The sequence below is a fragment of the Exophiala xenobiotica genome (genome assembly GCF_000835505.1).
Source record: "Exophiala xenobiotica strain CBS 118157 unplaced genomic scaffold supercont1.6, whole genome shotgun sequence".
NCBI lineage: Eukaryota > Fungi > Ascomycota > Eurotiomycetes > Chaetothyriales > Herpotrichiellaceae > Exophiala > Exophiala xenobiotica.
In genome coordinates this window covers 914306-928346 of record NW_013562489.1, presented here as the reverse complement: position 1 = coordinate 928346, position 14041 = coordinate 914306, and the positions used below count along the sequence as shown (strand labels likewise).

The 14041-nt window shown below is 51.7% G+C and overlaps 5 protein-coding genes across 6 annotated transcripts; all 5 read right to left on the bottom strand.

Moving 5' to 3' along the window:
* Positions 1-22: 22 nt before the first annotated feature.
* On the bottom strand, positions 23-1427 carry PV05_09643 (uncharacterized protein). Its single transcript, XM_013455990.1, has 3 exons — positions 1064-1427; positions 610-1004; positions 23-540 (listed from the first exon to the last, which is right to left on the bottom strand). The coding sequence occupies exons 1-3, from the start codon at positions 1217-1219 to the stop codon at positions 279-281; spliced, it is 813 nt and encodes a 270-aa protein (XP_013311444.1). The 5' UTR covers positions 1220-1427; the 3' UTR covers positions 23-278.
* A 334-nt stretch (positions 1428-1761) lies between these two features.
* On the bottom strand, positions 1762-4607 carry PV05_09642. 2 transcript variants are annotated; one of them, XM_013455989.1, is made up of 5 exons: positions 4157-4607; positions 3901-4100; positions 3437-3831; positions 2774-3358; positions 1762-2716 (listed from the first exon to the last, which is right to left on the bottom strand). In XM_013455989.1, exons 1-5 carry the CDS (start codon positions 4518-4520, stop codon positions 2188-2190), a joined length of 2073 nt encoding a protein of 690 aa, XP_013311443.1. In that variant the 5' UTR covers positions 4521-4607; the 3' UTR covers positions 1762-2187. The 2 variants fall into 2 exon arrangements, with proteins under 2 accessions (XP_013311443.1, XP_013311442.1); XM_013455988.1 differs by lacking the exon at positions 4157-4607 and having other exon boundaries at positions 3901-4135.
* A 195-nt stretch (positions 4608-4802) lies between these two features.
* PV05_09641 (uncharacterized protein) lies at positions 4803-7382 on the bottom strand. The gene is made up of 3 exons (XM_013455987.1): positions 6489-7382; positions 6137-6435; positions 4803-6082 (listed from the first exon to the last, which is right to left on the bottom strand). Exons 1-3 carry the CDS (start codon positions 6974-6976, stop codon positions 5049-5051), a joined length of 1821 nt encoding a protein of 606 aa, XP_013311441.1. The 5' UTR covers positions 6977-7382; the 3' UTR covers positions 4803-5048.
* Positions 7383-8245: 863 nt separating this feature from the next.
* PV05_09640 (uncharacterized protein) lies at positions 8246-10341 on the bottom strand. Its single transcript, XM_013455986.1, has 3 exons — positions 9981-10341; positions 9655-9865; positions 8246-9597 (listed from the first exon to the last, which is right to left on the bottom strand). Exons 1-3 carry the CDS (start codon positions 10172-10174, stop codon positions 8401-8403), a joined length of 1602 nt encoding a protein of 533 aa, XP_013311440.1. The 5' UTR covers positions 10175-10341; the 3' UTR covers positions 8246-8400.
* A 234-nt stretch (positions 10342-10575) lies between these two features.
* Positions 10576-13715, bottom strand: PV05_09639 (uncharacterized protein). The gene has a single exon (XM_013455985.1). It carries the CDS (start codon positions 13625-13627, stop codon positions 10748-10750), a length of 2880 nt encoding a protein of 959 aa, XP_013311439.1. The 5' UTR covers positions 13628-13715; the 3' UTR covers positions 10576-10747.
* Between the last annotated feature and the right edge of the window lie 326 nt (positions 13716-14041).

Here is a 14041-nt window from a genome sequence, read left to right as displayed (position 1 = left end):
GTGACGAAAGGAATCTGCTAATAAGATGAGGATCTACTCCGCAGGTCCGGCATTGAACTCATTCATTCCAATGTACGGATATCAAAACGCCCATTCAACCCGTTTGTCTAAGACTCTATCGTTCAATAGCTGGAAAGGCTGGAAAATCCCCTTTCTGGAGTCTAGTTTTTCCCCGGCGCATTCTGTGAATGATGACCATATCGGAGAGAAACATGCTTGCGCCGCCACCAACCAATGTAATTAATTACAAGCCCAGCCCCTCAAAGACGAGAAGCATGTCACAAGTCAAAAAGCTCCTTGATCTGCTTCAGACAGTCGGCAGGATTCTCGACGGCATGGCCAATGGTCCTTGAATCATTGTAAATCTCCCAGTCGTTGCCGCCCTCGAAGCACTTGTCACCGAAGAAGTGGATGTTCTTGTAGTTGATACCAGACAGGCCCTTGCTGGGGTCGGCCTCCGCCTCGACGTGTCGTAAGCAGTACGTCTTGTCCCAGCCTGTTGGAAAGACGTCGAACGAGATTTGACCGCCAATCGAGTATCTATAGTAAGCCATAATTAGTTCTCGAAGAGGGAGCCCCGAATGTTGGTTGCGTTGTGTTTTTGCTTACGTGACGGCCAAGTCGGGAAAAGCCTCCTTCAGCGCCTGGATCATTTTCGGCCGGCAATTGTTCTTCTTGTCCCATGCCTCGAACTCGTTTCTTTCTGCGGTACTGGCGTTACGACCCACGGGGCTGACATTGATCATGCCGTTTCTGAACTCGATGAATGTTCCTCGCATGGCTGGGAGACCTTCCAGTTCCGAAATGTATCGTAGGATCCATTTGGCGAGCTTCTGGTACTTTTCTTCTCCGATCCATTCGATGAAAGAGGTCGACACGAGGGGTTGGCCTAGACGGTAGGCCTCGAGACCATTTTCCGCGAAGCAGAAGTCAAAGACCTCCGTGACTGACAGGGTGTCGGTGCCGATTTGTTCTTGTTGTTTGGGGAAGTTGGAGCCTCCGACCTGGAATGACAGTGTTAGTGTTACGCAGTGTAACTCTTGTGCTGGGGAGAACGACTTACATAGCCGATTGCGCACTTGTGTCTTAGTCTCGCAAGGGTCTGGCGCATCTCAGGCGAGATGGACAGTCGGGCAGGAGTGAGAGTGTTGTCAACATCGAACAGACAGATTGTCTCCTTGATGGGACGGTCCTTGAGGTCGGGGTAGAGGTCGGCCATGGTTGTGGGTGAGATGAGATGTCAATGATTCCCGAATGCTGACCAGCAACGAATGATAAGGTTTTTGTGGAAGACAAGCTGCTCGGAGAAGTGAAGGGGGATTGTGCAATGTTCACAAAGAAAGACTTGAGCAGAAAGGACAGGACAAGAACTGAACAGGACAGCTCACCGTAACTTCGATGCCACCCTTTTTTTTGACACATGTGGCTTCAGCGGCGCAGGGACAAATGCAAGCCTCGAACGCGACTTTCAAGGGGATTTCTCCCCGCATCACGTGCCAGGGACTGGATTGATTGATTGATTGATAACGGCACACTTTCCTTTGTATGGGCTGGCATCATGCTATCTCGCAATGTAATCTCGTCTGGTGCACGTGTTCAGGACTTCACTGCAATCGGATAAGAAAGCTGGTCGTCGACATCCACCTGAATCCCAAAGTCTACGAGCGCGAGCAGCAATCCTCCACAATTTCTTCAGGTACCGAAGAGGCTGCCGCAATGTCGAAATGCGACGAGGATTTCCAGCTCATGGTGTTCTAACACGATGCGGACACGGCGCTCGCCCTTCCGTTGCCTAATGTGACACTGAGAGTATGTGTAAGCAGGCCGCTTCTCGTTGTAGCGGCTTTTTGAGGACCCCAGGTGCTTGGGTCAGACTAGCTATCTGAAGGATTATGAGGAGGTGAAGTCGAGATGCGGTAACGTGTCCATTTGAACTCCGCTCCCGGGTCCGGAGTCCTGTCCTGCCTCCTTGAAAACATTCACTGTATGAAGCCGTTGACAAGCTGTGCCTGGGCGCATACTTTCTGACCCTTCTGTAGAAGATGAGGACACAGTCCTTGTGGTAGCGTTCAATTCCCACCTCAAGGTTGAGGTGCCCGGAGCTGGATTCCAACTACCTCCGTCCGGGTTTGGAGATGGTCGAAAGTCGTTTGCTGGACGCCATCGAGGTGGGAATCCCGAGTCACCTTACCCAAGACCCCAAGCATTCTCATAGTTATCGAATGAGAAATTCTCCGAAATCTGCACGGCGAAATTATCCCATCCAAAGAGCGAAAAGTCGAACCCACCGCCGCCGTCTGAAGGTAACTGAGGAGTCCCGGGTATCTGGAATGGCATTTGTGTCTCCGGATCGATCTCGCCGAATCTCGTGTCTACCGTTTCTGAATTACCGTCGACAGGATCTCTGGACGTCGATCCCGGCGAAAATCCTGAATGCGGTCCCGAAGCGGTAGGATTTACATCCAACGACAAAATCCTGCTGACGTACTTATTACTCGCCCGCCTCTTCTCGCGGGACAAATGCTGCCGGTGCCGCTGTATAGCGTCTGCAAACGCCGTCAGGATCTCATAGTAATGCTCTGCCTGGGGACTGTGCTCGGCCAATTTTTTGAGCACCTCTCTGGCGCCATTGAACGATTCATCCATGTCGAACGGTGACTCGCTATGTGCGAACATCGAAAAGCCCAACACCAGGCCGGCCGCAAAGACCCATGCCCTGTCCACGTTAGCAAAACCGGGCTTCCCGTTGCATGGAGTGCAGCCTTGCACATACTTCATAATGCACATATTACCCAACAGTATCCCACCTTGCAAGGCATCAAAGCAGGTCTGTGCCATAAGTATGGCAGAGTCGATACACGCCTGCGCGAGGTTGACCGCCTCACCTTGCGAGGCATCTCCTGGCTCCTGGCCTATCGTCCCCGGCAACCGAGCCATAAGATGTGAAATGAGAAACGGCCGTGTCACAACCATGACAGCGAAGTAATACACGCACGACACATGTATACTGCCAATGATGGACTCCTGATCACTTGGACTTAGTAGCTCATCACCGTTCTTTTCAAAACGGCGAATTTCCTGCGGTAAATTTGCGCTCCAATTTCTCAATTTCTCGAGGAACCGTTTCGCGGTCGCAAGGTCAATCGAATTCCCCGAGTCAAGATTCTGCATGATCTCGGCGATGAGTTCGCACGCACCGAAACTCGCGTTCAACGCCATATCGCGGGGCTTGCCGACATGGATGTGCATGCCCGTGAAACTTGCGCTATCGATGCGTACGGCCGGTGTCGAGTAAGGACGACCTAGAATGGAACAGACCAGCACATCGAGAACGCGCAGACTCTTCAACGTGCGCAGTCTGCGCAACAAAACTAGATCAGCCCATGCAGGAGTGACGACAAGAGGAAACGACAAGGCATGGGAAGATAGAACCTACCGAATACTTCGCTCCGGCACCCTGAAATGACGATACTGTTCTGTGACGTGCAGGCCCAGCGCGGATGACGCTTGACTTGCGATGCCGAGATACATGAACGCGGCGTTCCGTCTGCACGCGCCGAGCATGTAAAATGCCATGAGAAGGAAGCAGCGGACCATATCCAGACAAGGGTCCTCGAGAGCAGAAGCCATAGCCACCTTTTGCGCACGGGAGAAACAGCGCACGGCGTAACGCAGGTCATAAGGGCTCAGGGCACGACATTGGCCACCGATTGCGATGATAACATCTAGAGCGGCGATGGTATACTCGCGGCCACCGTCGGCAGGAGTGGTAATGTTTGTCAAGTAACCCTCGATCTCCTCACGGGTGAACAAGTCGAGAAAGCCGTTTGTCTGTTTACAGAGTTGTTGTCAGACAGAACAGGTGGGGATGGTAAAGCAATGGAGAGTAGACAGACTTACGGCAGCAAAGTAGACCTCGATCAAAGCTCGTTTCTGACCCTCATCTTCTTCGAAGATGGTGTTCGTGTCTTCGGGACTGCGGACTTCGAGCATGACATTCCGTCGGTCGTTCTCCGTAAAGACAGAAGGGCCCATTTGCTGCTTGATGGTCTGGCGCAGGAATTGCAGGAAGGAAAGAGAGGCCGTCCCTCCGACGTAGACTAAGAGGAGGTTTCAGAATATTCGTGTATTGTGCAGTGAAGGGCGGCTGTCCTACCTTTCTCGCCCTTCGAGTTAAGCAGTAGTCGACCACCACTCAACCGTCGCGGAGTTGACGATTGCGCCGCCGGTGATCTGGAGCGCTTCCCGGTCGTAGGCGTAGCGTCTTCATCTTCATCTTCGTCGTGGGCTCCGGTCGCGTACTCTAGCGACGATGGTTGTGCAGAAGGTGCCGCAGCATGAGCGTGAACTCCTCGAGGTCGCACAGGTGATTCCGCATACTCGCAAGTCGATGCCGACTTCTTCCTAATGCAGTTCGCACAAGGCTGTTGTGCGTCACATCTTTTCTTGGATGCTTTGCACGGTAAGCACGCTTTGACTGCCCGCTGTCGATCTTCGGGACGGACTTTTGGTCGAGGCATTTGTCATTTCTTGGGATGCAACATGGAGCGACCAGAATTTCTACATCATTGCGACGGTACGGAAGTGGAGATATCGCTAGAAGAAGAATGAGGCTTTCGGATCAAGATCTGGACAGTATGTGCAGATATCGGGCTTCTCGGCTAATAGGTACCCACGTACCTTAGGATAACGATGAGTCGCGAGTCGCTGTTCGGCTGTGCCAAGTCTACAACCAAAGGGTGGATAGCGAGCAATCTGATGTATTGTTGGATTCATGACCATTAAAGCCATCAAATATGACGTTCAAATTCAGAAATGTTTCTTGTTCTCTATCAATCGGTGGCATGGCACTAGTATACAATCATCACAACCATTGTACAAGTACCATATCCACGCCCACGTCTATTTTTGTTCATCAGAATCTATCCAGGACATGAGAAGAGTCGAGTGATACATATGGGAGCCTCTTAGCCAACATTCAAGAAGTAGCAATCACGCCCAGCATTCGCTATGCAAGGAACAAACAAGCAACAGCACGAACACACCACCTAAGCAGCCATAGCACCCGGCTTCATGCCCTTGACGCTCTTCCACTCGATGAAGATTGCGCCGATGACCGACAAGGATGCCATAGCCACAGAGATATACCAGGTATCTGTCAATGCAATATTGTATGCATACTGCACGCCATCCAGGAATCTTGCAGGTATCTGCTCTTTCAACGAGGTCGCACCGACATGTACCACAATTTCTGGATCGACGCCGGGCGCATACTTCGGGATTTCCGAGATGAGTCGGTTATTGAACACATTCTGCGCGACCGAGACAAATAGCGCACCACCAAAGGTCTGCATAAACATGACCAGTGCCGTTCCGGTGGGCACTTTCTCGAGCGGCAGGACCGCTTGAACCGTCACCAGGGCCTGCTGCATGCCGAAACCCACGCCGAGACCGTATAATGCTTGGTACCCAATCCACTTCTCATGGCCAGTATGGACTTCGAAGGTCGTCAACAGCCCGGCGCCAATGGAAGACAGTATCACACTGAGCCAGTAAAAAGGCCAGTAGTGGCCAAGGGCGGTCGTAAGCGCACCGCCCAGTATACTTGCAATCACCACCCCCAGAACCATGGGCAGACTGTCGATACCAGACTTGAACGCCGTCGCGCCCTTGATGGCCTGGAACCAGATCGGAACCCAGTATATCAGCACGAAAAATGCGCCACCCACGGTGAATGCGAACCAACTTGCTGCAGCGACGCTGCGCTGCGAGATAATGCCGAAGGGCACAGTGGCGTGCTCTTTCATGAAGTACTGAATGACGATGAAGACGACTGTGAGCACACCAAAAAGTGTCAGGCACAAAATAATCCTCCAGTTCGACCACGGGTACGTCGATCCGCCCCATTGCAGAGCCAGCAGGCATACTACAATGTCGACGATAAACACGGCTGTACCGCCAAGATCAAGTTGATGTGCTCTTTCCCTCCACGAGACTTTGGCTTCGGACACTCTGTTCGGAGATTGGAAGAAGAAGAAGATGACGAGCAGCGTGACGGCGCCAAATGGGAGGTTGATGTAGACTGAGAAACATTAGCACCGGTGTTGGCCAGTTCGTTGTCAGATTTGTGACTTACAGCACCAGCGCCAGCCCGGCCCGTCTGTGAACGCACCACCCATCAGAGGCCCAGCTATAGAAGCGATCCCATACATTCCTCCGATAAACCCTGTAAAGAGCGGCCTCTTAACCAGCGGCACAGTGTATGCAATGATGACGAGGGCGCCGGAGAAGATACCAGCTGATCCCACACCAGAAACTGCACGACCGACAATAAGAGCCTCTGATGTTGGGGCGGCACCGCAGACCGCAGAGCCGACTTCGAAGATGAAGATGGCGGTCAGGTAGACGTACTTGATGGAGAAAAAGGTGTACATCCTATTCAACCCTTTAGTTCCGCATTTTCCTGATTAGGTCGGAAGGCCACTTACTTTCCAAAGAACAGCTGCAGGGCACAAGTGGTGAGTAGATACGCCGAACCATACCAACCCACATCGCCGAGGGAATTGAAATGATCGGTGATTTTGGGAATAGCAGTGGCAATGATGGTGTTGTCCAGCGCGACCAGGAAAACGGACAGACACAGTGCGAGTGTGATCAACCCAAGCTTCAAGCCAGATGGGTACTCAGCCTCCTGATCCGCGGCAGACGGTAGCAGCCCATCCCCATGCGCCTTCTCATTTTGTACGTCGACATCGCCTGCCGAGGATGATCCTCGTGATACAGCCTGTTGGTGTTGTGAATCCACGTTTTTCTGCGAGGTCTCGGACGCCTGCACTATCGACGACTCGAGATGCGACTGCTTGTTCAGGTCTGTATTCGAGACATTCTGGCTCGGGACTACCGTAGTGGCTCCGGAGGTGACATTTTCCGCCGTTTCCAACCCAGTCGGGGCTGGTTTCTTGTTGAATAAGCCCATGGAGGCGGAGGTCAATAGGTTGAATCTTTAAGTGAGCCTAGAAGTAGGGCTTAAGAAAGTTAAGATTCTGACTGCGATCTGGCTGACCACAGGCAATAGGGATGCACGTTGAGCCACTCCCTCGTTGCTCGAAGGTAGGTCCGATGTAGAGTCCACTATGCTGAACGGTATTGAGTGCGATCCAGTCGAATTGTATCCAGTATTCGTGGTCGGATGGTCCGCTAGGGACAATGCAGTGTATATGGCACAGAGAGCGGAAGTATTAGAATAGAATATCAGTACTAGTACAATATGGGCTGCAGGCCGCGGAAGATGAATGAAAGAACCTGGAGATTGAGAAGACAAAAGCGCGGAAGAAAGTCTATCCAATGTAAATGCAAAGGGGGAATAATATACAGAGTAAGAGCAGGAAAAAGTACGGGTCATGGAAAGCGACAAAAATACGAATGCGAGGAAGGGTGAAGGAGAATGGAGCTAGTACGAGCTAGGCACCCGGCATCTGCATCTGCACTGCACGGTGTTGATCAAATTTGGGTCCGCAGTCCGCAAGAATCGCAGCTGAAGGATGAATAACGGAATGAAGCTTTTCCGTCTCCAAACATTCCAGATGCTTGCAAGAGCCCGAGAAGCCCCACGCCGGAACCATTTGGTCCATAATGGCCCATGATGGCCCCATCTTCATTGAACCAGAAGAATACATAGTACAAGCAAATTGCAATAATATGTACTAGTCGTATCAGTACTCAACGACCACACGATCCCAAGCCCTCATTCTTCTTCTAGACTCTTTCTCTGGATCGCATCTAGCACCAATCATGACGTGTAGCATTCCCGAAAGACCAATTCGTACTCGGTAGCCGTGGCTAATAGCACCTTCTTGGGTTTGAAGCCAAGTCTGGACGGATGAAATATCAGGCCGCTTTGACCCATCAACGTGTCTTTAAACCTGTCAAATGGATGTTCATGGGAGTTAACGCAATGCCCCTTTGTCCCACTCGGTGTCAAAATATTCTTCGTTCCGACCTTGAATATTTATCACGTGAATTAGATCGGAGTTTCTCCCGCCCGACCAACTACCAGGTTACCTTACGGTAGGCTTCAGGCTTCTCTCTATTATGTTGATGAATCAGGCACAAAGTCCGCCATACACCTGCCATCAGGCCACTCAGCACTGCTAGGGCGACCACAGCTAGGGCGACCACAGCTAGGGAACCACCACCCGTCCAGAACACAAAGATCAGAGGCTCCAAGCCTTACCTGAGATCTTGGGGGCCTGTAAATCCTAGCACAGAACATACACATTATCGCTATTCTTCCTACCAAGAGACCCTCCATCATTACTAGACTGACTCCATGCGCCTTGCGTCGGATCTCGTATGTATCCATGCTTCCGCCTATGTACAATACTATCGCCATGCCATTGTCTATTTCTCATTCCTCTTCTCAAAATCCACGACCGCCGGACCCAACGGCCTCGAAAACAAACTCGAGTAATCCGTCGGCACCAGAGTCTTCCCTTGCGGCTGTCTGAGCTTGACCAACCTCACCATCGTCGCCAACACTGTGCCCAACTGCACATACGCAAACTGCTCACCAATGCACCGATGCCGTCCCGCACCAAAAGGCAAGTACGGAGATGAAGCGCCTTTACTAATCATGCCGTAGCCATAATCCTCAAATTCCTCCTTCTCCTGCCCGAGCTGCGAGTACGCCAAAGGGTGCCCTTCATCCCATCGGTGTGGTTCCCACAACATCGGTTCCGGGAAATATGTTGACTCTCGGGATGTCACACCTGGCGCCGACAACAGCGTGTGCGTTGTGGGAATCATGTAAGTCTTCGTCGTGGTCGGCGTGTTCGCCACGATAGTCAATGGAGATTTGACCTTGCGCAGAATGCTGTGGATTGGGGCGTGCAATCTCAGCGTCTCCTTGACCACTTTCGCATTGAGGGTCAATTTCTGAACACTCTCGTATGTAAGAGGGGGCAAGTCTTCGCCTAGGATCTTCTTTTGTTCCTCCAGCAACTCCTCCTGAATGTCCGGACGCGTCGCAAGTCGAAGCAAAATCCAGGCAGAGGTAGACGACGATGAATGTTGACCAGCCATGAGTAAAGCAATCATCATATGCGCGACTTCCTTGTCAGGTACGGGCGTGCCATCCTTGTAGGCACAGTTCATCAAATTCCAGATCATGTCCTCTTCATCCCCCTCGCGCTTTCCACCTTTGGCCCGTCTCTCTTTGATGATTTCCATATACGTCTCGGCCATCTTTTTCTGCGCGATATCTCGCTTCCGGTTGTGCGGAAGAGGAGCCCACGGAAGCATGAAGTTGATCGGTGCAAATCCCATGTCCAAATCGTGATACAAGTCGGCGAATGTCGAATCGAATTTGGCTCGCACCTCTCTGCCTTGCAGAGATCGGGAAGCCGTGTAGATGGTAAGTTCGGCCATCGCTGGAATGACATCAATACTGCCGCTGCTGCCCTTGAAGAGTTTGTTGGTCTCAACGAATCCTTTAGTCTCTGAGGAGATCAAGTCGACGTAAGATTTGAAGGCGTCCATGGTGAGGCCGAACTTGACCATCTTTTTCTGTTCCATCAATTTCGCATTCTCACAGTCGTACTATTATGAGCAACGTCAGCTGGTCTCTCTTCGACTCCATATTCGAGGCTGATTTACCACCACGCCCTCTCCAAACACGGGTGTCGTCAAGCCGGTGTAGACCTCCTCGGCGTTGACATCTTTCAGCTTTCCGTTCAGAATGAATTCATTTCCCTTCGTACCCAAGCATACGGTAACCTTTCGGCCGAGAAGGATGAAGGTAAACACATCGCCGTATTTCTCTTTGCATGAGAAGAAGAAGTCGAACGGGTCCATGCCGTACCATATTCTGTAGCCGATATGTCAGCATTAATTCCTTGTTCGCGAATGCCGTATGTGACGCCTCTTCCCCGTGCAGGACACCCCGACCAAAGCCATGAACATCTCTTGTAAGGAAGACCTACGTGTTGCCGATGAGCGGGAACCACGAGAACACCTCGGGCGGCGCATTCTTGTCCTTGAAGAGAAATTGCCGTGTGACGTTCAGGACGACCGAAAGAAGGCAAAAGGCGAAGAAGCCCAGTAGGACGACCTGGTAGGTTGGTAGAGTCTCGAGGAGTCGGTCAAGGGGCGCTGCGACAGTGGCGAGCAACCCCATGATGGGCGATGTTGTTAGGGTTCTCTGGCGAGGCGACGGTATGTGAGGAATATAGAGACAAAAGAGTGTGATGTCGCAGACGGTGTAGGATGAACGAGAGACCTGGCGGTGGCTTAAAGCACTTTTAATGATGAATGCCGGACTTGCTTTTGTCGTTCCCTCCGAAAAATAAAATATCCAGGTACTGGGAGAGCGCGATTGGCGGAGCTGCGTCGCATGCATCATGCACGGCCAATCTGCTTGGCATGAAGTTGGAGATCCGGATCGAGCCACCGCCGGCATCGCTTCTTCCACTCCCTTCTCCTTTATCAGCCCACCTCTCGTAACCACTGGCACCGCCACGGACCACCAACGACCGCCAACTAGGAAGCCCCAATATCAAACACAAAAGAGGCTCCTGATGGCCCTAGAATGTCCCTCTAGGTGTCATGTGATAGTATTGACACGACGACTGGTACAGTCTTTCGTCTCGCCCAGATACCTGCACGTACTTTACCCATTTTTTAAGTCTACCTGGGTACTACTAGTTAGTACCGCCTCAGTATCCGATCGAGGTATTCGACCACATGAAGCCTATAGCTTTCCTTTCTCGAGGTAACCGTTTTCCTTCAACCACCCGAGCACATCCTCACTGTCTCGTTGCAGCCAGTTCGCCTTGGCCCTTATGGCGTCAAGGCTCTGCTGCAGACTCCGGTCGAAACCCTTCTTGTCTTTGTCCTGGAAGAACGCCTCGACCCGGTTCAGCTGCTTCTCGCTGGTGAATCCACCCACGCAAATGCTAACGACGCTGCTCAACATGCTCATGCTGGGAGGAAGTTTTTCCACCAACTCGTCCCAATTCTTGCACATCCATTCCCACCGCTTCTCAATGCCTTCTGCGGTAGTGCCCAGTCCGCCAATAGGCATGTAAATGTCTTGCATCTTGACTTCTCCGCTCAAAGCGAGCTGTAGGGTCTTCTTGATTAGTTCGGGGCTCCTCGCGCGCCCCAAGCTTCGCAAACAAGTGTTCTTCTCATCAGCCGTAGGAGCGGAGTGATATCGCGCAAGTAGAGCGTCCCACTCCTTCTCTCCACCGTCACGTAGGACCATGGCGAAAACCGACGCTCGCAGATTCGGATGCACAGCAGCATGGTCTCCGGCCAGGAACTTGCTGAACATCTCCTTGGCTGCTGCCTGGATCTTCTTGTCCCCAGCTAGGCCTGCGGAGCCGAACATTAAGCTCTTAAACTGGCTCATAATGTGGTCTTCGTTCTCGGAAAACTGCCAACCAAGTTCATGTGCCTTGGCAGAGCACAAGTTCAGCTGGAACGCCTTGAGAGCGTCTTTGGTAGATTCATCCTCAAATATCCACGTGTTGCGGACAGCATTGATCCGGGTAAGAATTTCATTCCAGACCACGAATTGCGTTTCGGTGTTGAATGATTGAAGCAGGCTCAGGATGCCGGATGTCTTGCCGTAGCCACTGGCTGCGAGGGCACCAGCGTCGGCGATCATACCAGCACGGTCTTCCACAGAAAGAAGGCCCTGTTGAGCCGCCTCACCTAGCTTTGTCAGTCGCTGTGGGGTGTAGCTCGTTCTGTAAAAGGCCGAATGATCAGCGTTCAGCTTGTAGAAGTCCAAACCACCCTTGATCTTGAACGTCTGTTCCCGTTCTGTCAACATGACACTTTCGTCCACGCCGTCTTTGGTTCTCAGACCGAGCATGACAGGGTACAGAACTTTGTCCTCCTCTGGCTTGACATCTCCAGTCCTCAAGAACCGGTTTTGTTTGACCGTGATGCTTGAGTCTGTCTCATTTTCAGTCACACTGATCACAGGATATCCGATATTCTTGGTCCAGATGTCCATGACATGTGCGACGTCCTTGCCACTTGCCTCGCCGAGAGCGTCCCACAAGTCGCTGGTCTGCGTGTTGCCCCAGGCGTGTTTCTTGATATACCTTCTGACGCCATCAATGAATGTATCCTCCCCGAGATACTTTGAGATCATTCTCAAAACCGAAGAGCCTTTCGAATAGGAGATTGCGTCGAAAATCTGGTTGATATCTTCCGCACGATGCACTGGGACTTCGATCGGATGAGAGCTTCGCAGTCCATCCAAGCCCAGCGCTCCTTGCAAAGTGTCGATCACGAATGTCTCCCATACTTTCCACTCTGGGTAGAACTCATTACAACTGTACCAGCTCATCCAAGTAGCGAAGCCTTCGTTCAGCCACAGACCATCCCAAAAATCCATTGTGACAAGGTTACCAAACCACTGGTGGGCCAATTCATGCTGGACGACTTCTGCAACTCTTTCTTTGGTAGCAGCTCCGGCAGATTTTTGATCAAACAGAAGATCTACCACTCGGTACGTGACTAGACCCCAATTCTCCATGGCACCAGCAGCAAAGTCGGGGATGGCCACCATGTCCATCTTTGGCAAGGGGTACGGTGCTTGAAAAGCCTTTTCGTAGAATTCTAGAGTTTTGGCGGCCACGTCCAGAGCGAATCTTCCATCCTCCTCGTTCTGTTCCGGCGTCATCCACACCTTGATGGGTAGTCTGAACTTGTCTGTTGAAATAGACTTCAGCTCGGCGATGATGAACGCTAAAAGATAGGTAGACATCCGAGGAGAGCGAGTGAACTTCACAGCCTTGCGCTTTCCACCTGTAATCTTGGAATCCACATGCTCAACAGACGCAACGTCCATGTTCGACAAACAAGTCTTGTCCTCGTCCGCAATCAGGGTCACGGTGAACTCGGCCTTCAGGGCCGGCTCATCGAAGCAAGGTAGTGCCCGCCGAGCGTCCGTAGCCTCGAATTGAGTCACAGCCAAATACTGCCCGTCCCTTCTCTTCGACCTGTAGAACCCGGCCATCTTGTCATTCAGCTGTCCAGTGTATGTGTGCTTCAATTGAACTTTTTGCCCCTTGCTAACCGACTTCCCTAGATCTATTGTCGTCGTCTGCGTATCAGCATCGTAGGAGAGGGTTGGAGATGAAGTGACCAGGGCCCCATCTGCATGGACGGTTGTGGTGTGGATATCGAGTTCCAATGTATTCAGGGAGATGGAGCTGGTGTCTTTTGCGACATCCAGATCTATAATGGCGGTTCCTTCGAATGTGAATTTGTCAAAATCAACCTCGAGGGTCACGTCGTAATGTTTTGGAACGACATTGGTAGGAAGGACAACTCGGCCTTGGGTGTTGGCCACACCAGGTGAATCTGACATGAATCGACACATGCTGGGGGTTGTAGGATGGAAGAGAGCTTTTCGAGAGCTTCTTTTCTCAAAAACAGAACGATTGGAGAGTCCAGTGGGCAGAAGAGTAGGCGTAAGGGGCGGAATACTCTTGTGCTTCAATTGGGTCTGAAAAGATCGTCTGCAGATCTGTCGAAGGAGTGGTGACGGCGATTGAGGAAGATTCCTAGATCCAGCAAGCCTTAAAAGAGACCGTGCAGGTGGCTTCATCTAGCGACTTTACGAAACCCCCAGCAGAAAGGAGTAAGCTGCAACGGGAAGGAATGAACAAACGCAAGGGATTCGAAGGGTCTCGTGCTCCGGGACTCACGAAGCAGTTGTCATTGCGCAGCAGCAATCTGTGGGGGCCAAAGCCCTACCACGTGCGGGTGTAATTTTCCAACCTCCGAGCTTGATGAACGGTCTTAACCTCTTTCCCTACGACTGTACATACTCCAGACGGATGCTTCAACCAACCAACAAGTTTCGACTCGTACTCTGCTCCGCTTGCTAAACACTGCATTCATGGCCTCTTACAGAAGCAGTACTCGACAGAGCTGATATGGACACGAGTCTTAGCGAAAGCCCTTTATCGATTCGTATGCCATCTAGAGAAAACTCTGCAGTGGTTGGTGGTGGGAATCA

Bases quoted from the DNA above. Each gene is read 5' to 3' on its own strand.
- PV05_09643 (XM_013455990.1), bottom strand. From the start codon at position 1,219: ATGGCCGACCTCTACCCCGACCTCAAGGACCGTCCCATCAAGGAGACA. The intron at 1,005-1,063 runs GTAAGTCGTTCT...CTGTCATTCCAG, and splicing joins ACAAGTGCGCAATCGGCTAT to GTCGGAGGCTCCAACTTCCC. The intron at 541-609 runs GTAAGCAAAAAC...GGCTTACTATAG, and splicing joins TTTCCCGACTTGGCCGTCAC to ATACTCGATTGGCGGTCAAA.
- PV05_09642 (XM_013455989.1), bottom strand. From the start codon at position 4,520: ATGCCTCGACCAAAAGTCCGTCCCGAAGATCGACAGCGGGCAGTCAAA. The intron at 4,101-4,156 runs GTAGGACAGCCG...ACCTCCTCTTAG, and splicing joins TAACTCGAAGGGCGAGAAAG to TCTACGTCGGAGGGACGGCC. The intron at 2,717-2,773 runs GTATGTGCAAGG...TAACGTGGACAG, and splicing joins GGTAATATGTGCATTATGAA to GGCATGGGTCTTTGCGGCCG.
- PV05_09641 (XM_013455987.1), bottom strand. From the start codon at position 6,976: ATGGGCTTATTCAACAAGAAACCAGCCCCGACTGGGTTGGAAACGGCG. The intron at 6,436-6,488 runs GTAAGTGGCCTT...AGGGTTGAATAG, and splicing joins CTGCAGCTGTTCTTTGGAAA to GATGTACACCTTTTTCTCCA. The intron at 6,083-6,136 runs GTAAGTCACAAA...AATGTTTCTCAG, and splicing joins GCCGGGCTGGCGCTGGTGCT to TCTACATCAACCTCCCATTT.
- PV05_09640 (XM_013455986.1), bottom strand. From the start codon at position 10,174: ATGGGGTTGCTCGCCACTGTCGCAGCGCCCCTTGACCGACTCCTCGAG. The intron at 9,866-9,980 runs GTAGGTCTTCCT...TATCGGCTACAG, and splicing joins TTCCCGCTCATCGGCAACAC to AATATGGTACGGCATGGACC. The intron at 9,598-9,654 runs GTAAATCAGCCT...TGCTCATAATAG, and splicing joins TGTTTGGAGAGGGCGTGGTG to TACGACTGTGAGAATGCGAA.
- PV05_09639 (XM_013455985.1), bottom strand. From the start codon at position 13,627: ATGAAGCCACCTGCACGGTCTCTTTTAAGGCTTGCTGGATCTAGGAAT.